Below are 20,471 nucleotides of genomic sequence, written 5' to 3' on the forward strand. Positions count from 1 at the left end.
GGGAAGATGCATTGTGGGTAAATGCCAACTTCTTGCTCAGGGGTGGTGGTGCCACATGGCTGGCACAGAAGGTAGGCTTAAGGGGAGCGGGCCCAGTCCATAGTGTGCACTACTGGAATTTGTGGCCCTGCTAGTGCAGCGTGGGAGCCCTGCTACACCTGGGGCATGGGCTTCTGAAGCACTAAATGGTGTGGATGCAGATGACGCCATTGCTCACCAGAATCAGAAACAGACACCATGTAAATGGGATTTTCCCTTTTTCTGCTTAAAAAACATACATCCTCCTAACTGCCAAAGGGAGAGTCAGGTGCCTGCAGAGGAAGTATCACCATCCTCTTTGAGTGAAAAGGTGGAAGGATGCAGAGTTGAATCCACTTATTCACTTCTGTGCATGTCTTATGTATCAGGTACCAGATTGTTTACAGAATAAATAAGATATAACCATTGTGCAAATGGTCTTTACAGTCTAGTGGGGGACCCAGATCTGTAAACAGTGTGACAAATGCTGGGCAAGTGCTCTGCCCACTCAGGCCACAGCCAAAAGGAGAGTCAAGGACAACAGATGACAGCAATGTCCCATACAATGCAGCACCCTAGGAAGCCACATACCTGTCTGCTTTCCTGATTTTTGCTTCTCTCTCTGTCTTCGGGTGATGCTGTCTCTTAGCCGTTTAAGATTTTCCTGGAAAAAAATTGGTTTATTTCTATTTATTTATTTATTTATTTATTTATTTTGAGATGGAGTCTTGCTCTGTCGCCCAGGCTGGAGTGCAGTGGTGCTAGCTCGGCTCACTGCAAGCTCTGCCTCCTGGATTCACACCATTCTCCTGCCTCAGCCTCCCAAGTAGCTGGGACTACAGGCGCCAACCACCATGCTGGGCTATTTTTTGTATTTGTAGTAGAGATGGGGTTTCACCGTGTGTTAGCCAGGATGGTCTCTATCTCCTGACCTCATGATCTGCCCACCTTGGCCTCCCAAAGTGCTGGGATTACAGGCGTGAGCCACCGTGCCGGCCGGTTTATTTTTTAAGTGTACAACAGAATGATACCCTCTGGGAATGAGAGTTTCTTTCTGATTGTATGCTGTTTGCAGGGTATATCATATTGCAGTCACATTTACAACATGCAAATAAGGCTCAGCACATTCACAGTCAGCCCCCAGAGAAATCCAAATACTCACAGAATCTGTGCCTGAAGAGATGCCATCTCTTCCAGAAGAAACTGTCTTTCCTCCCTTCTGGTTCCCAGCTCTGTTCTATACGGCCCCTCTCATGTATGCCTCTTAGCCCAGCTCACAGATACTCCACAGGTATTCCCGTCTCTGAGACTGTGTTCTCACATCACTCCCCTGACCTTCAGGGATGTTGGTTCCCCTCCATCAGTCTGGATCAAGGCCCACTTTCTCCCTGATGCCTCCCAAGATGCTCCAGTCCTTAGTGACTGCCCATGCCAACCATCCAGCACTTGGGCTACGCTGTCTCATCGTGTGTGCGCACTCTTGTGCCTTGCCTCTTCGAGATACTGTGAGCTCTCCAAGGTCAAGAGACCAGGTCTTGTACCTTTCCATAATCCTGCCATCTGGTCCATTGTAGTCATTCAATAAATGTTGAATAGATTTATTCAATGTGAGGGTCAAGATTGTTGCTATTTTAGTCAATTAACAATAATCCCAAAGTTAAGTGCCTGAGCATTCTAGGGAAAATGTCCAGACAATTTGGCTGGAGCAGAAGGTTCATGTGGGGGAGTCGCAGGAGGCCAAACTGGAAAGGGGGGTTGATCTGAAGCTGCAGGCGAAGAGACTGAGCTGTGTCCAGGAGGCAGCAGGGAAACATTGAACATTGTGAGCCTGTCATGGCTTTAAGGTTCCAGTCAACTAGAGAAGAAGGAATGGAGGCCAGTAGACCTTTCTGGAGACTATGGAGTATGCCAGATGCAGGCAACAGAAGCTGACATGGGGATGTGGCTGGGGGAATGGAGAGACAGGAGCAGATGCAAGAGGACAAATGCCACAGAGCAGACCAAGCAGGACACGCCACTGGCTGGGTGTGCAAAAGCACGGGAGAAGGCCAAAGAGACACTGAGGTCTGATCTCTGTCTCTAGGAGAAGACAATGTGATGAGCACAGAGAGGGTGTTGGGAAAGGAAAGCGGCCTTGAGGGATGGTTTGTTGTTAGACATGCTGCGAGTCTGGGACACCTCATGGGGACAAAGCCAACTGGTGGCTGGAAACGTGGAACCAGAGACACAGACTGCACAGAGAAGGAGCTGAAGGAAAGCTTCAGAGTCCACTTGTGAGAGGGCGACATGAAGGAGACAGAGCAGTGAACAGAGAGGCAGAGGAAAAGGAAGATGAGGCCTCCACCCAGAAATGTCTCCACACCACCAGCCCCTGGAGGGGAGATACTCAGGAAGTGCCCGGAGGCTATCAGGACCAAACAATGTGAGCCCCCATGGGCTGGGCTTCTGCCATATTGAATATGAACCCCAGTTGTCTGCTACACCCAAGAGTTCTGGGCCAGTTCATGGGAAAGGAAGAGGTCTCTTGGATATAAACACAGAAAGACACGGCACATGTATACCTATGCAACAAACCTGCACATTGTGCACATGTACCCTAGAACTTAAAGTATAACAACAACAACAACAAAAAATACTTGGAAAGGATTTACCTTTCTGCAACAATGGACTGGTACATACAAGTTGATGATAATGATAAGGCACGTAAATTATGTTCCCACTGGAAACCTGCCCTGTCCACCCCTTCTCATTTCCTTTAAACTTATCCTCAAACTACTTTAGCTGAGAAGCTTTTCAGCAGACTGAGTCAGTGGTGGCTTATACCTATTTATATTTGTATTAATTGCTTAGAGATTATATCTCATATTAGCAATTACATTACACTACAAGAAAATGTAAAAAAAAAAAAAAAAGAAAAAAAGAAAGACAGCTAACATTTATTATGTATTTACTATGTACCAGTCATGCTGCTTACAGTGGCTTATATCACCTAGACCTCCCGCTTCACATTTCAGAGTTGGAAAAACAGAGGCACAGCAAGGTCAAGATCATCCAGCCACAAATAGCAGAACAAAGATGTAAATTCAGGCTGCCAGCTCCAGAGCCCTGGCTGTTCTTAACTACTGTGCCACGTGGTTGCACAACTTGGCAAGGAGTAAAAAGACGTTGTTTAGCCAGGGCCAGCCTCTTCTCAGCAGGACTGCAGCCTCCTGGGGGCTCCTGAGTAAGGAGCACCCGTGATTCCTGCATTCAGCTCTCCAGAGTGCCCTCCCACCCTTCAGGGCCCAAAGGGAGGGAGGCATCTGGCAGAGCAGGTGCCCCTGTCTTAAGGAGCACTAAGAAGGCAGAAGGTATAGTGAAGGGAGCACAGACTCTGGGGTGAGAAAGGGGAGGTTTGAATCTTGACTGCCTCTTCGCCTCTCTGAGCCTCAGTTTTCTGTGGAACAGGAGGAATAATACCTATTTCATATGCGTGTATGAGGAGTGAAAGAGGTCAGGTCTATTTATTGTTGAACACAATGCCTAACATAGCACTGTCAGAGGTCAGCAAATGCTGCCTGATGACACGTTTCCCCACTCTTCACCGCTAATCCTGTCCCAGAAGACAGGCTCCCGTCTCAGCCCTGGAGGGGTGCTGGTATGTCAGATAGCGTAAGAATAGAGATTAGAATACACACCACCAGGGTCTATGGCTGTACCACCCTTGAACGTGCCCAACCCCATCTGATCCCTGAGGGTAGGCAGGGTCGGGCCTGACTAGTACTTTGAAGGAAGCAGCCTGGGGAGGTGGAGAGAGAAAGCAATAGTTCCAGTCCTGACTCGGCCCCTCCCTAGGAAAGTTGCCTTTCCTCCTTTTTAATACAAAGGCACTGGTGGACTAAGAAGGAACTTCCTAATGTTGAGTTTGAGATTTTTTATTGTTTTTAATTATATATCGTGTACACTTATGATACAGGTATGGAGTTATATATTCTCATAAAAGCTTCAAACTATTCAGGTAAAGCAAGAGTCTCCTCTGACATCCCAGTCCTCCAATCCCAGTCTTCTCCCGAGAGGTGGCCCCTGGAATGGGCCCGAGGCAGCCACCATTTGCAGATCTTTGTCCTTGCATTTATATACATGTCCATAGAAATAGAGAGTTTGTGTGTGGAGGTGTCTGAGTTGTTTTAATTTGGGTAGTTTTGCATCTGCAACTTGTTTTGTTCATTTAATCATATTTCTTGGTATTTTTCCAAGTTCTCTTTGAGTGCTAAAGTGTGACAGCTATGAGGATATTTGGCAGTAGGAATAGAGAGAGGGACTCTGAAAAGAAAAAAGCTGGAAAGCAGAAGCAGGGAGCCAAATGCAGGGAGACACAGCAGCGGAGTTAGTGTTTATAGTTGAGTCTTTGTTCCTGATCTCAAGCCTCACGGCACCTGGAAAAGCTATCCAGCTCTCAGCCAGGGAGCCATGTGGTTACAGACCGAGGTGACACTCATACACACTCGCTGGTTCACAAAGAAACTCAAACATTTGCAGGCACAGGTGTCATGTACAGCAATACACAAGACAGCCATGGCCCAGCCCTGCTCCACTGTCAAGTGGGGAAATAGAAATGAAACAAATTCCATACGAAGCTAGTTACCTGCTGGAAACGAAAGGACTCCGATCGTTTCTTCTGGTTGAGCTGCCACTCTTTGAAGTGGAGCACAGCCTCATCCACGTTGACAATGCCCAGCTTCACCTGCTCCTGGAGGGTGATAAGCTGCCGCTGGCCTGGTGTTTTCATCCCCGCAAAAGGGTCATATATACTCGACTGAGGCCTGTCCCTCCATGGTCTGACAGGCGGCCCTGGAAAGGATGGCAAAACTCAGTTTGACAGTTCCCCCACTGGGGATCGCTCACCAGAGGCGTAGGGTTAATGAGGCTGGTCACAGGCTCAAGAGGACTCATCTCAAAAGAACAATTACTTGTGGCCAAGAAGGGGGAGACACAACACAAAATCAGGGCAGAAGAACGCAGCTAATAATTCCAAAGCCTATCACACTAAAGCAGACAAGGCTGCAACATTTAAGGCAGGTGTGAAATCTGCTGACTCTCCCAAGTCTTAATTATTATTGCTATTATTTTTAACAGACTTCATTCATTTCATGTTTCTTGTATAAAAACCCAATGTTGTAACCACAGCTGGAACCTGAGTCTTCTGCTTAGAGACTCTGGTGTGGGTCTTGAGAGATGGTCAGTGAATTCCTGGTAGGGAAATTGGGTGAATACAGTCTCTTTCCAGAGGTCAGGGATCAAGTTGCTATCAGTCTTAGAGATGGCATCAAAGGTGGCCCAGGGTAGCAGTGCAGTCCCTGGCCAAGGTGTAGCAGCCATGAGCAGCAGCTTCTTGGGCACAGAGGCCAAGATAATGCTAGTGCCCCTGGGGACAGGGATAAGGCACACCAGCACAGAGCCAGTGGCCTGTCACGTTGCAAAAGTTGGCGTGGGGCTTGCTGATCTTGTTCCCCCTGTAGCCTGTCTGTGTAGGTCCAGTGGAGCGCTTGGCTGGGATGATAGCCCCCTTGGATGGTAGTGGCTAACCCCTTGGAGTACTTAATACCCAGACAACATGGCCACTGTAGTCCTCAAAGGCAACAAACCCCTTGAATCTGGTGAAATGCCCAGCATGGGTCAACTTCTGTGTCAGCATAATCTTCAGAACCCCATTCTTGAGAGATGACCCCAGGAAAAGCTCAATGATCTTAGACACCTTGATGGGCAGAGAGAAGAGAGCTCTCCCAGGACTTGATCTTCATGTCTTTGGCCAGGTGGCCAGGTGGTCTAACTTAGTGATAAGTGTCCCCTCCTTCTTCTCAGCCTTACTTCCATGAACTCCAGAGCCTTGGCCCCAGCCACAGCCACAACCTCGGCCTGAATGTCACTGCCAAAGCCTCCAAGGAGGCCATCACAGTCTCTCATTCCAGGACCCCCAGGCTCTTCCACTGCATCAGCATCATCCAGCATTTGGTGTTTTCTTGAAGAAGCAGCCAAGCCTTAATTATTGAGATGCCTTTAGACAAGCATTTCTCAACCTTGGCACTATTGACATTTTGGGCCAGGTAATTCCTTACTGTGTGGGTGCGTCCTGTGTATTGTAGGATGTTCAGCAGCATCCCTGGCCTCTACCCATTAAATGCTAGCAGCACCCGCTTCTTTAGTTGTGACAACCAAAAATTTCCCTTATATTGCCAAATGTTCTTTAGGGAGGGGGTACAAAATCACTTCCAATTGAGAACCACTGCTTTAGACTTAAATCCACACCCAGAAGAGAATATACTGGAAGAGGTTAGCCAGAATGCTTCTCTTAGCTCCACTCTCATCCCTCACTGTCTCTAAGCAGCATGGGGCACAGTGATTGTGGACCCATGGGCATGAAATGCCCCAGGAGACTGGAACGTCAGTGGAATTATGACCAGGCCCAACAGCATCAGGTATAAAGTAGGTGCTGGCTTCCAGCTGGCTACCCTTGGGTTGTTCCTCTGCCAACCTCTCTTCCACATTACAAATTCACAGTTCTCTGCTTTGGAGCTTCTAGGGAAATATGAAGCCAACCCTCATCTCTCTCCAGGCTGTGACTCCAGTTCTGTGGGGAATGAGCTATTCGCAGTGACCGTGGGGCCACTGAGGCAACTTGACGTTTCACTCAATTCATATAAGGCTATTTGAATCTGAATTTCTCCAGCAGGACCCCATTTGGGTATTGTGATTCAGGGACACAACATGAAGAATAAAGAGAAATGGCTTCACCAGTGAGTACTGAAAAAGCCTCAAAGACGTTTATCTATCATTCTGCCCAACCACTCACTATCTGTCCACACACACCCACACATCCTTCTCCCAGGTCTGCCCTTCTCAAGGCTCTCTTTAATGGTGTTGGGAGACGCGGTGGAGGAAAAACACAATGCACAAGCCAACCAGTTCCAGTCTCCCACTACCAGAGCCCTTGTGGGATGCCTTCGGATGCTTACATGGTGTCATGGCTACTTTTCAAAAGAATCCTCAATGGGATAATACTGAGTGTTTCTGCTTAGCACAAGGAAATCAAGAAAAAAAAAAGAGCACGTAGCTCCTCAAACTTCCTTTAAAACTGTTTAGAAAAATGAGACTTCCAAGTTGTTCCCCAATGGCAAGCAAAATACCTTTTAAATAAAAGTTGATTCGAAGTATAGTTTGGCTAGTATAGATAAGGTAAGTAAACAGCCCAGCAAGGCTGTATCATTAGGTAAAGACTGGGTGCTGGGCCACCTACTTTCATCCTGTTGGCATCAACCTCCATTTTTAGATTATACTTTTATGTGCTTTATGGACACTTTCCACTAATTAAGGTCCTTTGTATGACCAATTTGTACAACATTGTAGAGGACCCTGATCTCTTTCCCTCCCCCTTTACCATCAGTACAAGACTCTCAGACAGTGCCACCCTAAAGTATCCTTGGATCTCTCTATTGTATTTATTTATTTATTTAATTTTAGAGACAGGGTCTCACTATGTTGCCCAGGTTGGTCTCAAACTCCTGGCCTCGAGTGATTCACCCCCTTCAGCCTCCCAAAGTGCTGGGACTACAGGTGTGAGCCGTGATGCCTGGCCTAGATCCCTCTATTTTTCAATGCCAAGGAGCTATTGTTACACTTGGAAATCACTGACCTATGAACACTTCAACCACACAAAAGTTCAGTTCATATAACATGTGGCTTACCTTTCCTGAGGCTCTCTGAGGAAACGTAGAAATTCCCAGGCCGCTCTTGACTTTTTTCTGCAAAAACTATGAGATAAACAATATTCTGATTACTGAAAAATTATCAAAATCCAGTACAAAATAATAATAATAATGAATCCATACCTAGGACCACCATATGTGGTTCTGTAAATCAAAAGTGTAGAAAGAGGCAATTAATGAGAAGGACTAGGAATTGTCAAGTAATGGCAGACTAAGCAGACACAATCTCAAACTAGAAAGACAAAGCTAGCCAGAGGACATGATCAGCATTTACAAGCTCATTGAAGAAAACGGTAATGGGAACACGAACATGTGCCCGGACCCCCGAGCACCTGAAGCTAGCCATGGAAAATGTGAGCCTTAAAATTTGAGAATAAAAGGAAGTACCACTTAAAATGCCAACTAGTGCCATAAGACAGAACTCTAAGCAGTAGAATAGTAAAATGTGTGCACAGCTCCAAAGAGATTAAGGGATCATCACACACCGGGTCCTATTGTGGGGAGGGGAGTGGGGAGGGGTAGCATTAGGAGATATACCTAATGTAAATGACGAGTTAATGGGTGCAGCACACCAACATGGCACATGTATACATATGTAACAAACCTACACGTTGTGCACACGTACCCTAGAACTTAAAGTATTAAAAAAAAAAAAAAAAGATGAAGTCACTTATGAGGGACAGATTCATGAAGGTTAGGAGAGAAAGCTGGGGCATGACAAAGGCTCACTTAATGGTAAGATGACATGGTGATTATGGCTCCCTGGGCTCTGAAAGAGGCTCTCTGAATCCAAATACTAACTCTGTGGCTTGTGAACCATATGATCTTGGACAAGTGGCTTGACCTCTTCCTGTCCCTGTTTCTTATCTGTAGAATGAGGATGATAATAGTTCTTACACTGGATTGTGATGAGGATTAAACAAGTTAATACATGGAAAGTGCTTAGAACAGTGCCTGGCCCATGTAAACACACTGTTAGCTTTTATTATCATTATTCATATCTAAACTTTGAGACTGTTGCCAATAATCAGCAATACCTTGGCATGCTAGTTAACCCAAGTGATGTCTCTACAATGCCTTACAGTTTATAAAGTACTTCCTTCTGTATTATTTCATCTGACCCTCACAATAAGGCTATGGCAGAGTATTAGTATATATTATTAGGACATGTATTAATCTATATGTGTATTATTACAATACCCATTTTATAGATGAGGAAACTAAAGCTAAAAAAAGGGTGAAATGGCCTGGACATGGTGGCTCACGCCCATAATCCCAGCATTTTAGGAGGCTGAGGCAGGAGGATTGTTTGAGCCCAGGAGTTCAAGACCAAACTGGGCAACACAGCAAGACCCTGTCTCAAAAAAAAAAAAAAAAAAAAAAAAAAGGTGAAATGACTTACCCAACATCCTATGCTGAACAGCTGGAAAATGCAAGAGCTGAGAGAGATGAACCCAGGTATTCTGGCCTCCAAGCCATTGTCCCTTTTGTCATCTCCTGCCTCTCTCCTTTCCTTTGCTTCTCCACAGTTTCCTAGCAAGTCCATCAGGGCTCCTGAGGAATCACCTGTGCCCCTGTCCAAACACATCCCTACAAGGAGCCATGCCATCAATACTGTTCCCTACTCCCTCCGCTATTTAGGAATTACCAGCATATATTTGCACGCTTCTTAGATTGAGTTCTCTCAGAAGCAGGACCCGAGACAAGGATTGAAATGCAAGTAGTCTATTTGAGAGGTGATGGAGGTGAGACGGGGAAGTGGATGGTGCAATAAATGGTGGGTTAACAAGCAAGTTACACTGCAGGCAACCTAGGAATCACTAGAACGCAATGTAGAATGCACAACTAAGAATTCTCCCACCAGAGCGGCAAGTAAACTGGGGCACCGATCCATACCTCCTGTCAGGCACTGGTTGAGGGCAGCAACTCTGTGTGTTAATTCCCCAGTGCTTTCAACCTGTCCTGTAAGAGAGCAGAGAAGACTCCAGGTGCCAGAGGAAGCCCTCAGGCTGAAAGACACTGGTGCTGACAGGTAGGGTCCAGTCAATGAGCACAGAAATGCAAAGGGTTAGGGGAACATGGGCAAGGAACCAACAGTGTCTGCTGCTCATGCCAAGGAGATGGTACCCAAGGAGACTGTAGGCAGGAAGCACTGACAGCACCTGGCAGTACGTAATATCTCACAACTGTATTCCTACCCAGTTCAGGGTTGCTGGATTTCGCAAAACAAAAATGTGTGTACTATTTGGGACATACGCTAAAAACTCATTTGCCATTTATTTGAAATTCAAAGTTAACTAGGCATCCTGTATTTTATCTGGCAACCCCAACCCAACTACCTAGGGCTCTGGGTGAATGCTATCTTCCCCAATTTATAATTCCCTTTTGCCACACCTCCAACCACATGATGAGACCACTGAAAAATAGAATATACTTCAGGAGCACAGATCTGGCAATTCTTTTTTTTTTTCTTTTTCAGACAGGGTCTTGCTGTGTTGCCCAGGCTGGAGTGCAGTGGCTCAATCTCGGCTCACTGTAACTTACACCTCCCAGGCTCAAGCAATCCTTCCACCTCAGCCTCCTGAGCAGCTGGGACTACAGGTGCGTGCCACCACACCTGGCTAATTTTTTGTAGAGACAGAGTTTTGCCATGCTGCTCAGGCCAGTCTCAAACTCCTGGGATCAAGCAACCCACCTGCCTCGGCCTCCTAAACTGCTGGGATTACAGGCATGAGCCACCTCTCTTCCTATTTCTAATAGTCTTATAGTACTTGTAACCATATTATTGTAACCAAGTCCAAAAAATAGTGAAACTAACAATGCTATCAGTATCTAACTAATGTCCCAGGGATAATTATGAAAAAGTCAAAACCTTAATTTTTAATAACATGGGTAGATGGACAGCCTAGCATAGTGTCTAAAAGCCAGGGCTGTTAAATCAGACTCCCTGAGTTCAAATTTTGGCTTTGCTATGCAATGGTTGAGTGACCTCTGTAAAACCTCTATTTCCTCATCTGTAAAATGACATAATAATGGTCCTTACCTAATAGGTTATTGTAAAGATCAAATGGCATGTTCCAGATAAAGCATTCTTGATAGATTTCAATAAATGTTAGCAATTCAAAATTAATAATATCCAGAAGGGTTTCAGGAGATAAAAATGTATCCGGGTTCTTGTTTACCTGCCTTTGCAACTGTACATAAATACTTCCGGGAGGGCTGGTACTCACTCTGGTCATTACTCCCGTTCTAGCTTCAGAATCTGTCCCAAGATATGACCCCATCTCCTAGGGCTGGTTGAAGACCATTTAGAAGGGGATAGTCTCTGAGCAATGGTTCAGAAAACCAGGTCATCCAGGAAATCCCTGTTGAGAAGCTCCAAAGACCCAGCTGGACATCATTCCCTGTCACACTTGCCTTTACAAATGTATGGTTCGTTGTCAGGCAGCTGGTGAGCACAAGAGGCAGTGGTCTCCGGTCTGGGCACTGGGACAGGGGGCCTGCTGGCCAGGTCCATGGAAAAGGCATCATCATCATCTACCATATGATAAACATCTTCTTCCTGACCAAGATGGCACTGATCTCTCTCCAGACTGGTCGTTCCCATGCTGTTGCCTAGAAATGCAGAGAAAGGTGACTGAAAGCAGTGGCCAAACAAACTGGTTGATTGCCAGTCATAAAAGCAGAGTGAGGGACCCTACCTTGTTTCCTCAGTGCTGCCCCCTAGCAAAGAACTTTCCCCAATATCACTTCCTGTATCATCTGCTCAGAACACCACACAAAGCGACTGAGAAAACACTCATGTTACCTTCATTGCCACCCAGTGATGCAGTGAAAGGACAGGAGCACAAGGATTTATCATCTCTGTTTTACTGCTGGGATTCAGTTATTCATCCTATTAGAACTAGGAAAAGTCCTAGATAGGACTAACTGTCAAAGCCCTAGTTAGGAAAGGTGGGGCATTCACTGCCAACTGTCCAATGAAAGTGGTACTTCTTAAAAGGGCTTAAAAACAGACTGCCCAGGACTCCCCTCTCAGGAAAACTTTTTGTTCCAGAGTTGGGGTCAGCACACATTTTTTTAAAGATCCAAATAGTAAATATTTCAAAGTTTGCAGGCCATAAAGTCTGTTGCAGGGACTCAACTGCTCTTGTGACATGAAAGCAGCCATATACAATACTAAATAAATGGTCGTGTTGTGTTCCAATAAAACTTTATTTACAAGACAGGCAGATGGCCAAGCTGTGGTTTGTCTACCACTGCTTTAGAGTTTTTCCTTCCTCTTCACTGTGAAAACTACTTTTGTCCCCTTCTGAGTCCCCTCCTCTTAGCACTCTGCTTTCTAAATCTACTTGATCAACGGACCGCACCATACACTGTAAACAACTGGACAGGGTTAAAGAATTACCCATGCAATTTAACATCCTCCACCTTTGAAACCTTCAGTAATAATAATAACAATAACAAATCTTCATTAACTGCTTGTTATGTGCATGGTGGTGCTCTGACACCTTAATGCATAATAACTCATTTAATTATCACAACATTTATCTCATTTTACAATGGAGGAAACTGAGTCCCAGAGGAGCTGAGTAACTTGCCTGAGGTTTTCCAGCTAACTGGATGGGAAAATTGAGAATAGATCAGAGTTCATGTTCCTAACCACTATACAACACAGCCTCAACTTAGTATCTTTGTTTATATTCGCCCCCTTCACCAGCGAGTAAAGGCTCCTTGAAGGCATTCATCATATCTTACTTTTCTTTGTATCTCCAGCCCCAACATCCAGAACAGTGCTTTGCACATAGTAAGCACTCAATACATTTTGGCCAAATAAAAACAACATATGCATTTTAAAAGAGGTCTTGCTAGAGGCAACTTGTTTACCCAAACAAGTGGCTCCACTGGTTGGAACTCCTGGCCCACCTCTAAAGGGCTGATGGGGGAGCTCATGGTAGAGGGGTCAGGGGAGGCAGAGTGCCTCTATTCACATCGCATGCCATGTATGCCACAGCCCATTCCTTGAGGGGAGCAACCCTTATAAAGAACCAGACAATGTCTTGCATTTGTTTCTCTTTCACTCTTTTGGCTTCCCTGCTCATGGCTATGACTTACCTTCTAAAAACTTGCGGATCATAGAGTCCTTAGTGGCCTGAGAGAAACCATCTCTAGGGATTGGGTTAGATGTACTGGCCTGAAGCATTTCAACATCTAGATGGAAAAGGAGACTAAGATTTATATATTGTTCTCCTCCACAGGCAAGGAGGTTTTTACAGATGGAACTATGAGGTTTGGCAACTCTCTTAAGAGATTCAAGCATTCATCAATCTATCCATCCCTCCATCCATCTACCTACTCAAGAAGGACACTCAGTAAGTGTGGGGCATGAAAGAGAGCAACGTGCACAACCCTCAGGCTCTTCCTTGCACCACAGGTCTCAAAGGGTAAAGATATGCTCATTTGCATTTGAAAGAATAGGTTCAATTTTGAAATACTACATCGTTGCATTGTTTATTACAGAAAAAATGGAAGCAGGAATAACAGGGAATAAATTGTGTTTATGATTTCATAAATATGCAGTAAACACATAAATGTGCTGGGAATGATAAATAATGAATTTTTGGAAGTGGTTACTCTATGGAGAGGGAGAGAGGATCACTGGATTCGGAGGGGGTTGACAGAGGACCATAACTGGAATCATATTATTTAATTAAAAAAAATCTGAGACAAAAAAAGGAATAAAAAGGAAATACATATTCTTGAAGATTCTGATGAAACTGAAGATTCAGAATCTTCAAAAAATACAATATTTTAGATAATTGATATGCTACCCAGAGGGGGCAAAATAAGATTCTATTTTTGTATTTGCTTATATATGTAAAAAAGAAACTCTGGGCCAGGCGTGGTGGCTCACACTTTTAACCCCAACACTTTGGAAGACCAAGGCTGAAGGATCACTTGAGCCTAGGTGTTCGAGTCCAACCTACGCAACACAGTGAGACCCCATCGCTACAGAAAAAGAAAAAGAAAAAAATTAGCAAGGTATAGTGGCACCCGCCTGTGCTCCCAGCCACTTGGGATGCAGAACCGGGAGGATTACTTAAGCCGAGGAGGTCAAGGCAGTAGTGAACTGTGATCATGCCACTGCACTCCAGCCTAGGCAACAGAGCAACACCCTGTCTCAGTAACAACAACAACAACAACAACAAAACAAAAAAAAAAAAAAAAGAAGAAGAAGAAGACGAAGAAGAAAGAAAAAAAGAAAAGAAAAGAAACCCTGAAAGGAGATATAAGACATTAGTATCAGTGGTTTTCTAGGAACTGAGAAGATGGGGATAAATAATACAGAAAGATATTCCACTGTTCATCTTCTTATATTTTAGCTTTTCAGCCTATTCGAAAAAATAAAGAAATGCAGTATTCTGATATGTTTGTGTTACATTATTAACCAAAAAACACACAAACAAAAAACAACCTCCTTATTTCTACTTCTTCAGTTTATGTCTCCTGACACAGTAGACGCATTACATAAATATAATGTACCTTGATGTCTTCCAGTTCAGGGCACTACAATTCCAAATGAGGAACCAGTAAATGAATCCCACCCGCCTGCTCTTGTCACCACTGAATTCCATAACAGACTAGAAAGATTAGGGTAATTGTACTAATCCTGAAGCATACCTAGAGATGCATTCATTATTTTAAACACGTTCTGATAAGAACTCACACCTAATTCATTCCTTAAAAATTCAAGACCAGAAATATTCTACTTACATGAGACTTTCAGTTTAATTTGCTTAATTGTGTTTCATGGAACATTTTCCTCATGGAGTTAGAAAATGGAGGCTGCGCACAGGATGTCACACCTGTAAGCCCAGCACTTTGGAAGGCTGAGGTGGGAAGATGGCTGAGCCCAGGAGTTCAAGACTAGCCTGGGCAACAGAGTGAGACCCTGTCTCTCCAAAAAAAAAAAAAAAGAAAGCCAGGCTTGGTGGCTCACACCTGTAATCCCAGCACTTTGGGAGGCCGAGGCAGGCAGATCACAAGGTCAGGAGATCGAGACCATCCTGACTAACACGGTGAAACCCCGTCTCTACTAAAAATACAAAAAATTAGCCGGGCGTGGTGGCGGGCGCCTGTAGTCCCAGTTACTCAGGAGGCTGAGGCAGGAGAATGGTGTGAACCCAGGAGGCGGAGCTCGCAGTGAGCCAAGATCGCGCTACTGCACTCCAACCTGGGCGACAGAGCGAGACTCCGTCTCAAAAAAAAAAAAAAATTGGCTGGGCATGGTGGGGCAGACCTATAGTCCCATCTATTCAGGAGGCTCAGGTGGGAGAATTGCTTGAGCCCAAGAGATCTGGCTGCAGTGAGCTAGGATCATGCCACTGCACTGCAGCTTGGGTGACACAGTGAAACCCTGTCTCAAAATAATAAAAAGAAAAGAAAAGAAAAATGGGAAGGAACACATATTCTACAGGTGTGTGCCCTGCTAAGAGCAGGACCCTCCTCTACCTGACCAAGACTCTGTATTGCCTTCCTTCTTCTCAATTCTTACCCCAGTCTCCACTCCCACCTGCCTGACCCTGACCCCAGTTAATTTTTGAAACTCCAGTTTGAAACTCATCATTAAGCCAACAATGAAGCACCAAGGAACTTACCCCCAAGGGAAGACATGCTTGGGTCAGACACCCGTAAAGATAAGGGGAGGGAGAAACTCCACAGACCTGTGATCCAGCTTTATACTGCCCAATGCTGAACCCTCTAGAAAACCATACCTGTCTCAGGCCCCAGCATCTCCAGGAACCTTCTCCAGTGTATAGCAACCTCAGGACCATCTTAATCACTAATCACCAAATCTCCCAGGCTGATAATATCAGAGCGCAAACCTCACACACACAATCTGTCAACCCTGTTGACAGAGTGGTAAAAGCCTCATGCAATGGTCCAGCTATTTTCACTAACAACGTTCAATTTGAGAGAGTTGATTTGCATATCAGAGACGTAGGTGCGAAACTGAAGGAGCTATAAAGAGAATTTAGGGAAATAAAATGTGGAAGAAAATAGCAGAAGCAAGAGCAGTCCTGGCTGGTCCTGGCATGCTCATATATACGGATGCAGGCTTCCACTCTGGGTACTATAACCCCTTTCCTAATGTGCTCATTTTGGGAGAAGTTAAAGAAAGAACTTAAAAAGAGAAAAGAACAAGCCAAGTGTGGTGGCTCATGCCTGTAATCCCAGCAATTTGGGAGGCCAAGGCAGGTGGATTGCTTGAGGTCAGGAGTTCGAGACCAGCCTGGCCAACATGGCGAAATCCCGTCTCTACTAAAATACAAAAATTAGCTGGGCGTGGTGGCGCATGCCTGTACTCCCAGCTACTCAGGAGGCTGAGGCAGGAGAATAGCTTGAACCCGGGAGGCAGAGGTTGCAGTGAGCCAGGATTACACTACTACACTCCAGCCTGGGTGACAGAGCAAGACTCCATCTCAAAAAGCAAACAAACAAACAAACAAACAAAAAAAGAAAAGAACAGAAAAAAATGTGCATCCGTAATGAGACTTAAGAATATCATGACTCCTTCCACCAAGAAGGACATCATTTCTATAGCATTCTTGCCAAAAATTCATAACCTCAGCCCAATTATAGAAAACATCAGACAAATTCAAACTGAAGGGCATTATACAAAATAACTGATCAGTGCTCTTCAAAAGTATCGAGACAAGGAAAGACTAAGGAACTGTTGCAAGCTGAAGGAGACTAAGAAGAAATAACTAAATGCATTATAAGATCCTAGAAAGGATCCCGGAACAGAAAAAGAATATCAGTGGCACAACTAGAGAAATGTGAACAAGGTCTATAATTTTGTTAGAAGTATTGTGCCAATGTAATTTCCTGGCTTTGGTAATTGTACTATGGTTATGTAAGATGTTAGTATTAAGGGAGCCTGAGTGAAAGGTATGCAAGAACTCTGATGTTTTTGCAACTTTTCTCGCTAAAAGTAGTTCAAAATAATTTTTTTTTTACAAAAAGGAGAGGAGGGACCACTATAGCAAAACTAAATAATCATAGCTCCTGGGAATGACCCCATGATCGTCCTTCCTGTCTGCTTACACTATCAAGCTAAGTACCTTCCAATGACACTGCGGAGCACATGTGTGTGGATGCAATGATCGAGGTGGTGCGAAATGAATCACTTGTGAAAAACAAATATTTTTACTTTATAGTCACACCTTAACTGGTGGTTAAGAGCATGATTTTGGAAGCAACAATGTAGGTGGTTAAATGTCAGCTCTGTGACTTGGTAGAGTTCTTTGGCCTCCTTGAGCCTCCCTGAGAGTGTCTCACAGGATGATGAGAAGCATGGGCATTAGGATCGAAATGCATAGGTTCCAATTGTGTTTTTCCCACTTCTGGCTGTATTGACTACACACCCAGCAGTCCAACATCAACCAGTCTTTTTAGGTTCAATCAAACATTCAGACTCACAAGATGACCCTGGGACATGTTTGGCACCAGTTCACTCAGAAAGATACAGGACACAAGCCAGCAGGGCAGTGACAAGAGCTGGTCTTCCTTTGAGCCAGTCCTTGCACCTGACCAGCAGCTCAGATGCAAAGGGACAAGATCCATAGCAGGCCGCGCTGGTGAAAAACCTCATGTTCTACAAGAGCAATTTCTCATAGCAACTCCAGAGGCATAGCTTCCAGGGTCTGCATGAGAGATATGCCAGAGTCAATGTCCTCAGGAAAGCCCAAAGAACGGTGTCCCTTTGAAGTATTTCTAGTTCCTGTACAGATCCTCCCAGTTCCAGATGCAATTTACCAATCAGGAGCCATTTTTATTGTAGGCAATGTTGCCTGGAAACATAGTTGACATTGGCTCTTATCAGGTTACCGGGGTAACAAAGCTAGGAAGTCAACTGAAGGTCAAAATCTTATGCAGAAAGGGAAATGATAGCTATTATATTTTCTCTTTGCCCATAATTATCTTGGGCCAAGTTTCAAAAATCCTCTCAGCTTCTTTCTCTTCTTGTCTGTAAAATGGTGATAATAATAGTATGTATCTCACAGGTTTGTCGTGAGTATTAAATTAGGAGCTTGCCAACTGCTTAGCACAGTATCTAGCACACAGGAAGTGCTAAAGGAATGCTAGCTGCTATTATTATTATTACTATTATGTTTATTATTAAATTCTATACCCAGGCTAATGTCCTAAACGGAGAAAATTCAAAAAAGAGGATTCAATTTACACTTCTTTCAACAGGACCTTTATTTGTTTGAATCCAAGTTTTCTGTCTTCAAAGTAATGAATGCTTATGAGTTCACTGTAATATTTGAATTTCCACACATATTCTCAAATACTTCATTATTATATTTAGCCTAGTAAAAACTATGCCTACTCAATATATTTATATTTGAATATACCTAAAGCACGGGAGGAATCTTCAGACAACAAACATCAATTCTTTACAATAGAGTTATTTATGGAAATCTGACTCACAGACAAGGCTGGCCAGGTGCATTTTCTTTATCATGGCTTCTGGACACTAAGTACTGGCTTGACAGAGCCAGCAGGCTTCTTCCCTCCTTGGTGAAGGGTCTGCCACTGCGGTCCAGACCAGACTTGGAGCTCCCATGCCCATTTGCCTTACACTTCCCTGACACTTCCCTGACACCTATCACACTCTTTATTAGCGGCCCAGCAGTGAACACCAAGGGGCAATTCCTGCAGCTCTTTCACCCCTGCTGGCACCACTCCATGCCACCAGGAGCATAGGGAGAGGCCAACCTTCAGGACAAAGCCTAAAGCCAGAGGATCCAAGGCATGGCTGGAAGAACATGATGGGGGCAAAGGTGCAGGGAGGAGAGAGAGGGTGGTCTGCAGACACAGGGAAGACCCGAAGTCAGGAGTAAAGGCACTGACGAGGGCTAGAGTCAACTGAACAGACTGCATGCAGGGGACAAACTTAAGTCAGAGAAAGGCAGCAGCTGAAACCAGGGAATTAATAGAGACCCAGGTGCTAGCCACTGAGCAACCAGTGCAGGTCGGCATCATGATCAGAAGCACGGACTTTGATATCTTGGAGACCTGGGTTCAAGCCCTGGTTCTGACTCTTCCTAGCTCTGTGTCCTTGGGCAGTCACCTGACATCGCTAAGTTTCTATATCTCCATCTGTAAAGTGAAGATAAGTAACAGTACCTACCTCATATGATGATCATTCGGGCCAAAGGAGACAATGCTTATAAAATGCTTACTAATAGTGCCTGGCACTAAATTTTCATTGTTACCATTATTATTATGTTGAGGCATCTTAATTGGCACATCAGTTTTCTATGGCTGCTATGACAAATTACCATTTAAAACAACATAAATTTGTTATCTTATAGTTCTGTGGCTCAGAAGTCTGAAATAGGTCTCACTGGGTCAAAGTCAAGGTTTTGTCAGGGCTGCATTCCTTTCTGGAAGCTATAGAGGAGGATCTGTCTCCTTGTCCTTTCCCAACTCTAGAGGCCACCTGCATTCCTTAGCACTAGGCCGTCTTCTGCCATCTTCAAGCCCAGCAATGTTGGGCAGAAAGCTTAGCTGAACTGAGTCCTCTCCTTGATGCCCTCTGTCTGGTCTGTTTTCTGACACCCTCTTCCACTTTTAAGGACGTTTTTGATTATATTGGGCTCACCAAGGTGATCCAGGATATTCTCCATATCTTGAAGTCAGTTGATTAGCAACCTTGATGCTGTCTGCAATCTTAATTCTCCTTTGCCATGTAACTTAGCATATTTACAGATTCAGGGGAATTATTCTGCCTCTCAAGATAGGCCCAAGTATCAGGCATAGTCATTCTGCCATGAATTTCCTTCCCATACTGCGTCAGTGAAGGGAAGAGAGGACAGGAATTAGGGCACACTCAAGTGAATCCATCATGTTTACACACAAACTAGGCAGCCTTGCTCTGAAGTAGATATTATTCAGTCTCTAGATGTGCACTGCCTTAAATGAAGTTACCTAAAAATGGTTTTTCCATTTATATTATAAAGAAAATGATATACATATATTTTTTGAGATGGAGTCTTGCCCTGTCAGCCAGGCTGGAGGGCAGCGATGCGATCTTGGCTCACTGCAAGCTCCGCCTCTTGGGTTCACGCCATTCTCCTGCCTCAGCTTCCTGAGTAGCTGGGACAACAGGCACCCACCACCACGCCTGGCTAATTTTTTGTATTTCTAGATTAGAGACGGGGGTTCACCGTGTTAGCCAGGATGGTCTCGATCTCCTGACGTCGTGATCCGCCCGCCTCGGCCTCCCAAAGTGCTGGGATTACAGGTGTGAGCCACCGTGTCCGGACAAGAAAATGATTTTTTTAAATCTTTAGTTGAACATAAATATCTTTGTAGACCAGAAACAGCAGTTACCATACATGGGCCTCCACGTCCCTATTCCATTTTCATGGCAAACATCACTAACCAATCATAGCATTCTTTCTGTCCTTCTCAACACAGCACCCAGGCACTCAATATTGGCCAACTGGGGCCAGTATTTATTAAAGGTGTGGTAGCTCATGCCTGTAATCCCAGCATTTTGGGAGGCCTAGACGGGAGGATCACCTGAGGTCAGGAGTTCAAGACTAGCCTGGCCAACATGGCAAAACCCTGTCTCTACTAAAAATACAAAAATTAGGGGGTGTGGTGGCGGGTACTTGTGATCCCAGCTACTTGGGA

At 44.7% G+C, this 20,471-nt stretch overlaps 1 protein-coding gene across 2 annotated transcripts in view; it reads right to left on the reverse strand.

Moving 5' to 3' along the window:
• Nucleotides 1-20,471, reverse strand: part of PIK3AP1 (phosphoinositide-3-kinase adaptor protein 1) — a 138,288-nt gene that overhangs the window by 21,861 nt on the left and 95,956 nt on the right. For both annotated transcript variants that reach the window (XM_012000268.1, XM_012000272.1), the window contains 5 exons: nucleotides 12,876-12,971; nucleotides 11,178-11,375; nucleotides 7,740-7,805; nucleotides 4,643-4,848; nucleotides 610-682 (listed from right to left, as the gene is read on the reverse strand). In XM_012000268.1, the coding sequence (XP_011855658.1) occupies nucleotides 610-682; nucleotides 4,643-4,848; nucleotides 7,740-7,805; nucleotides 11,178-11,375; nucleotides 12,876-12,971 (639 nt within the window). The remainder of the gene's footprint in view (nucleotides 1-609; nucleotides 683-4,642; nucleotides 4,849-7,739; nucleotides 7,806-11,177; nucleotides 11,376-12,875; nucleotides 12,972-20,471) is intronic.

The sequence above is a fragment of the Mandrillus leucophaeus genome, unplaced genomic scaffold (genome assembly GCF_000951045.1).
Source record: "Mandrillus leucophaeus isolate KB7577 unplaced genomic scaffold, Mleu.le_1.0 Scaffold117, whole genome shotgun sequence".
Taxonomy (NCBI): domain Eukaryota; kingdom Metazoa; phylum Chordata; class Mammalia; order Primates; family Cercopithecidae; genus Mandrillus; species Mandrillus leucophaeus.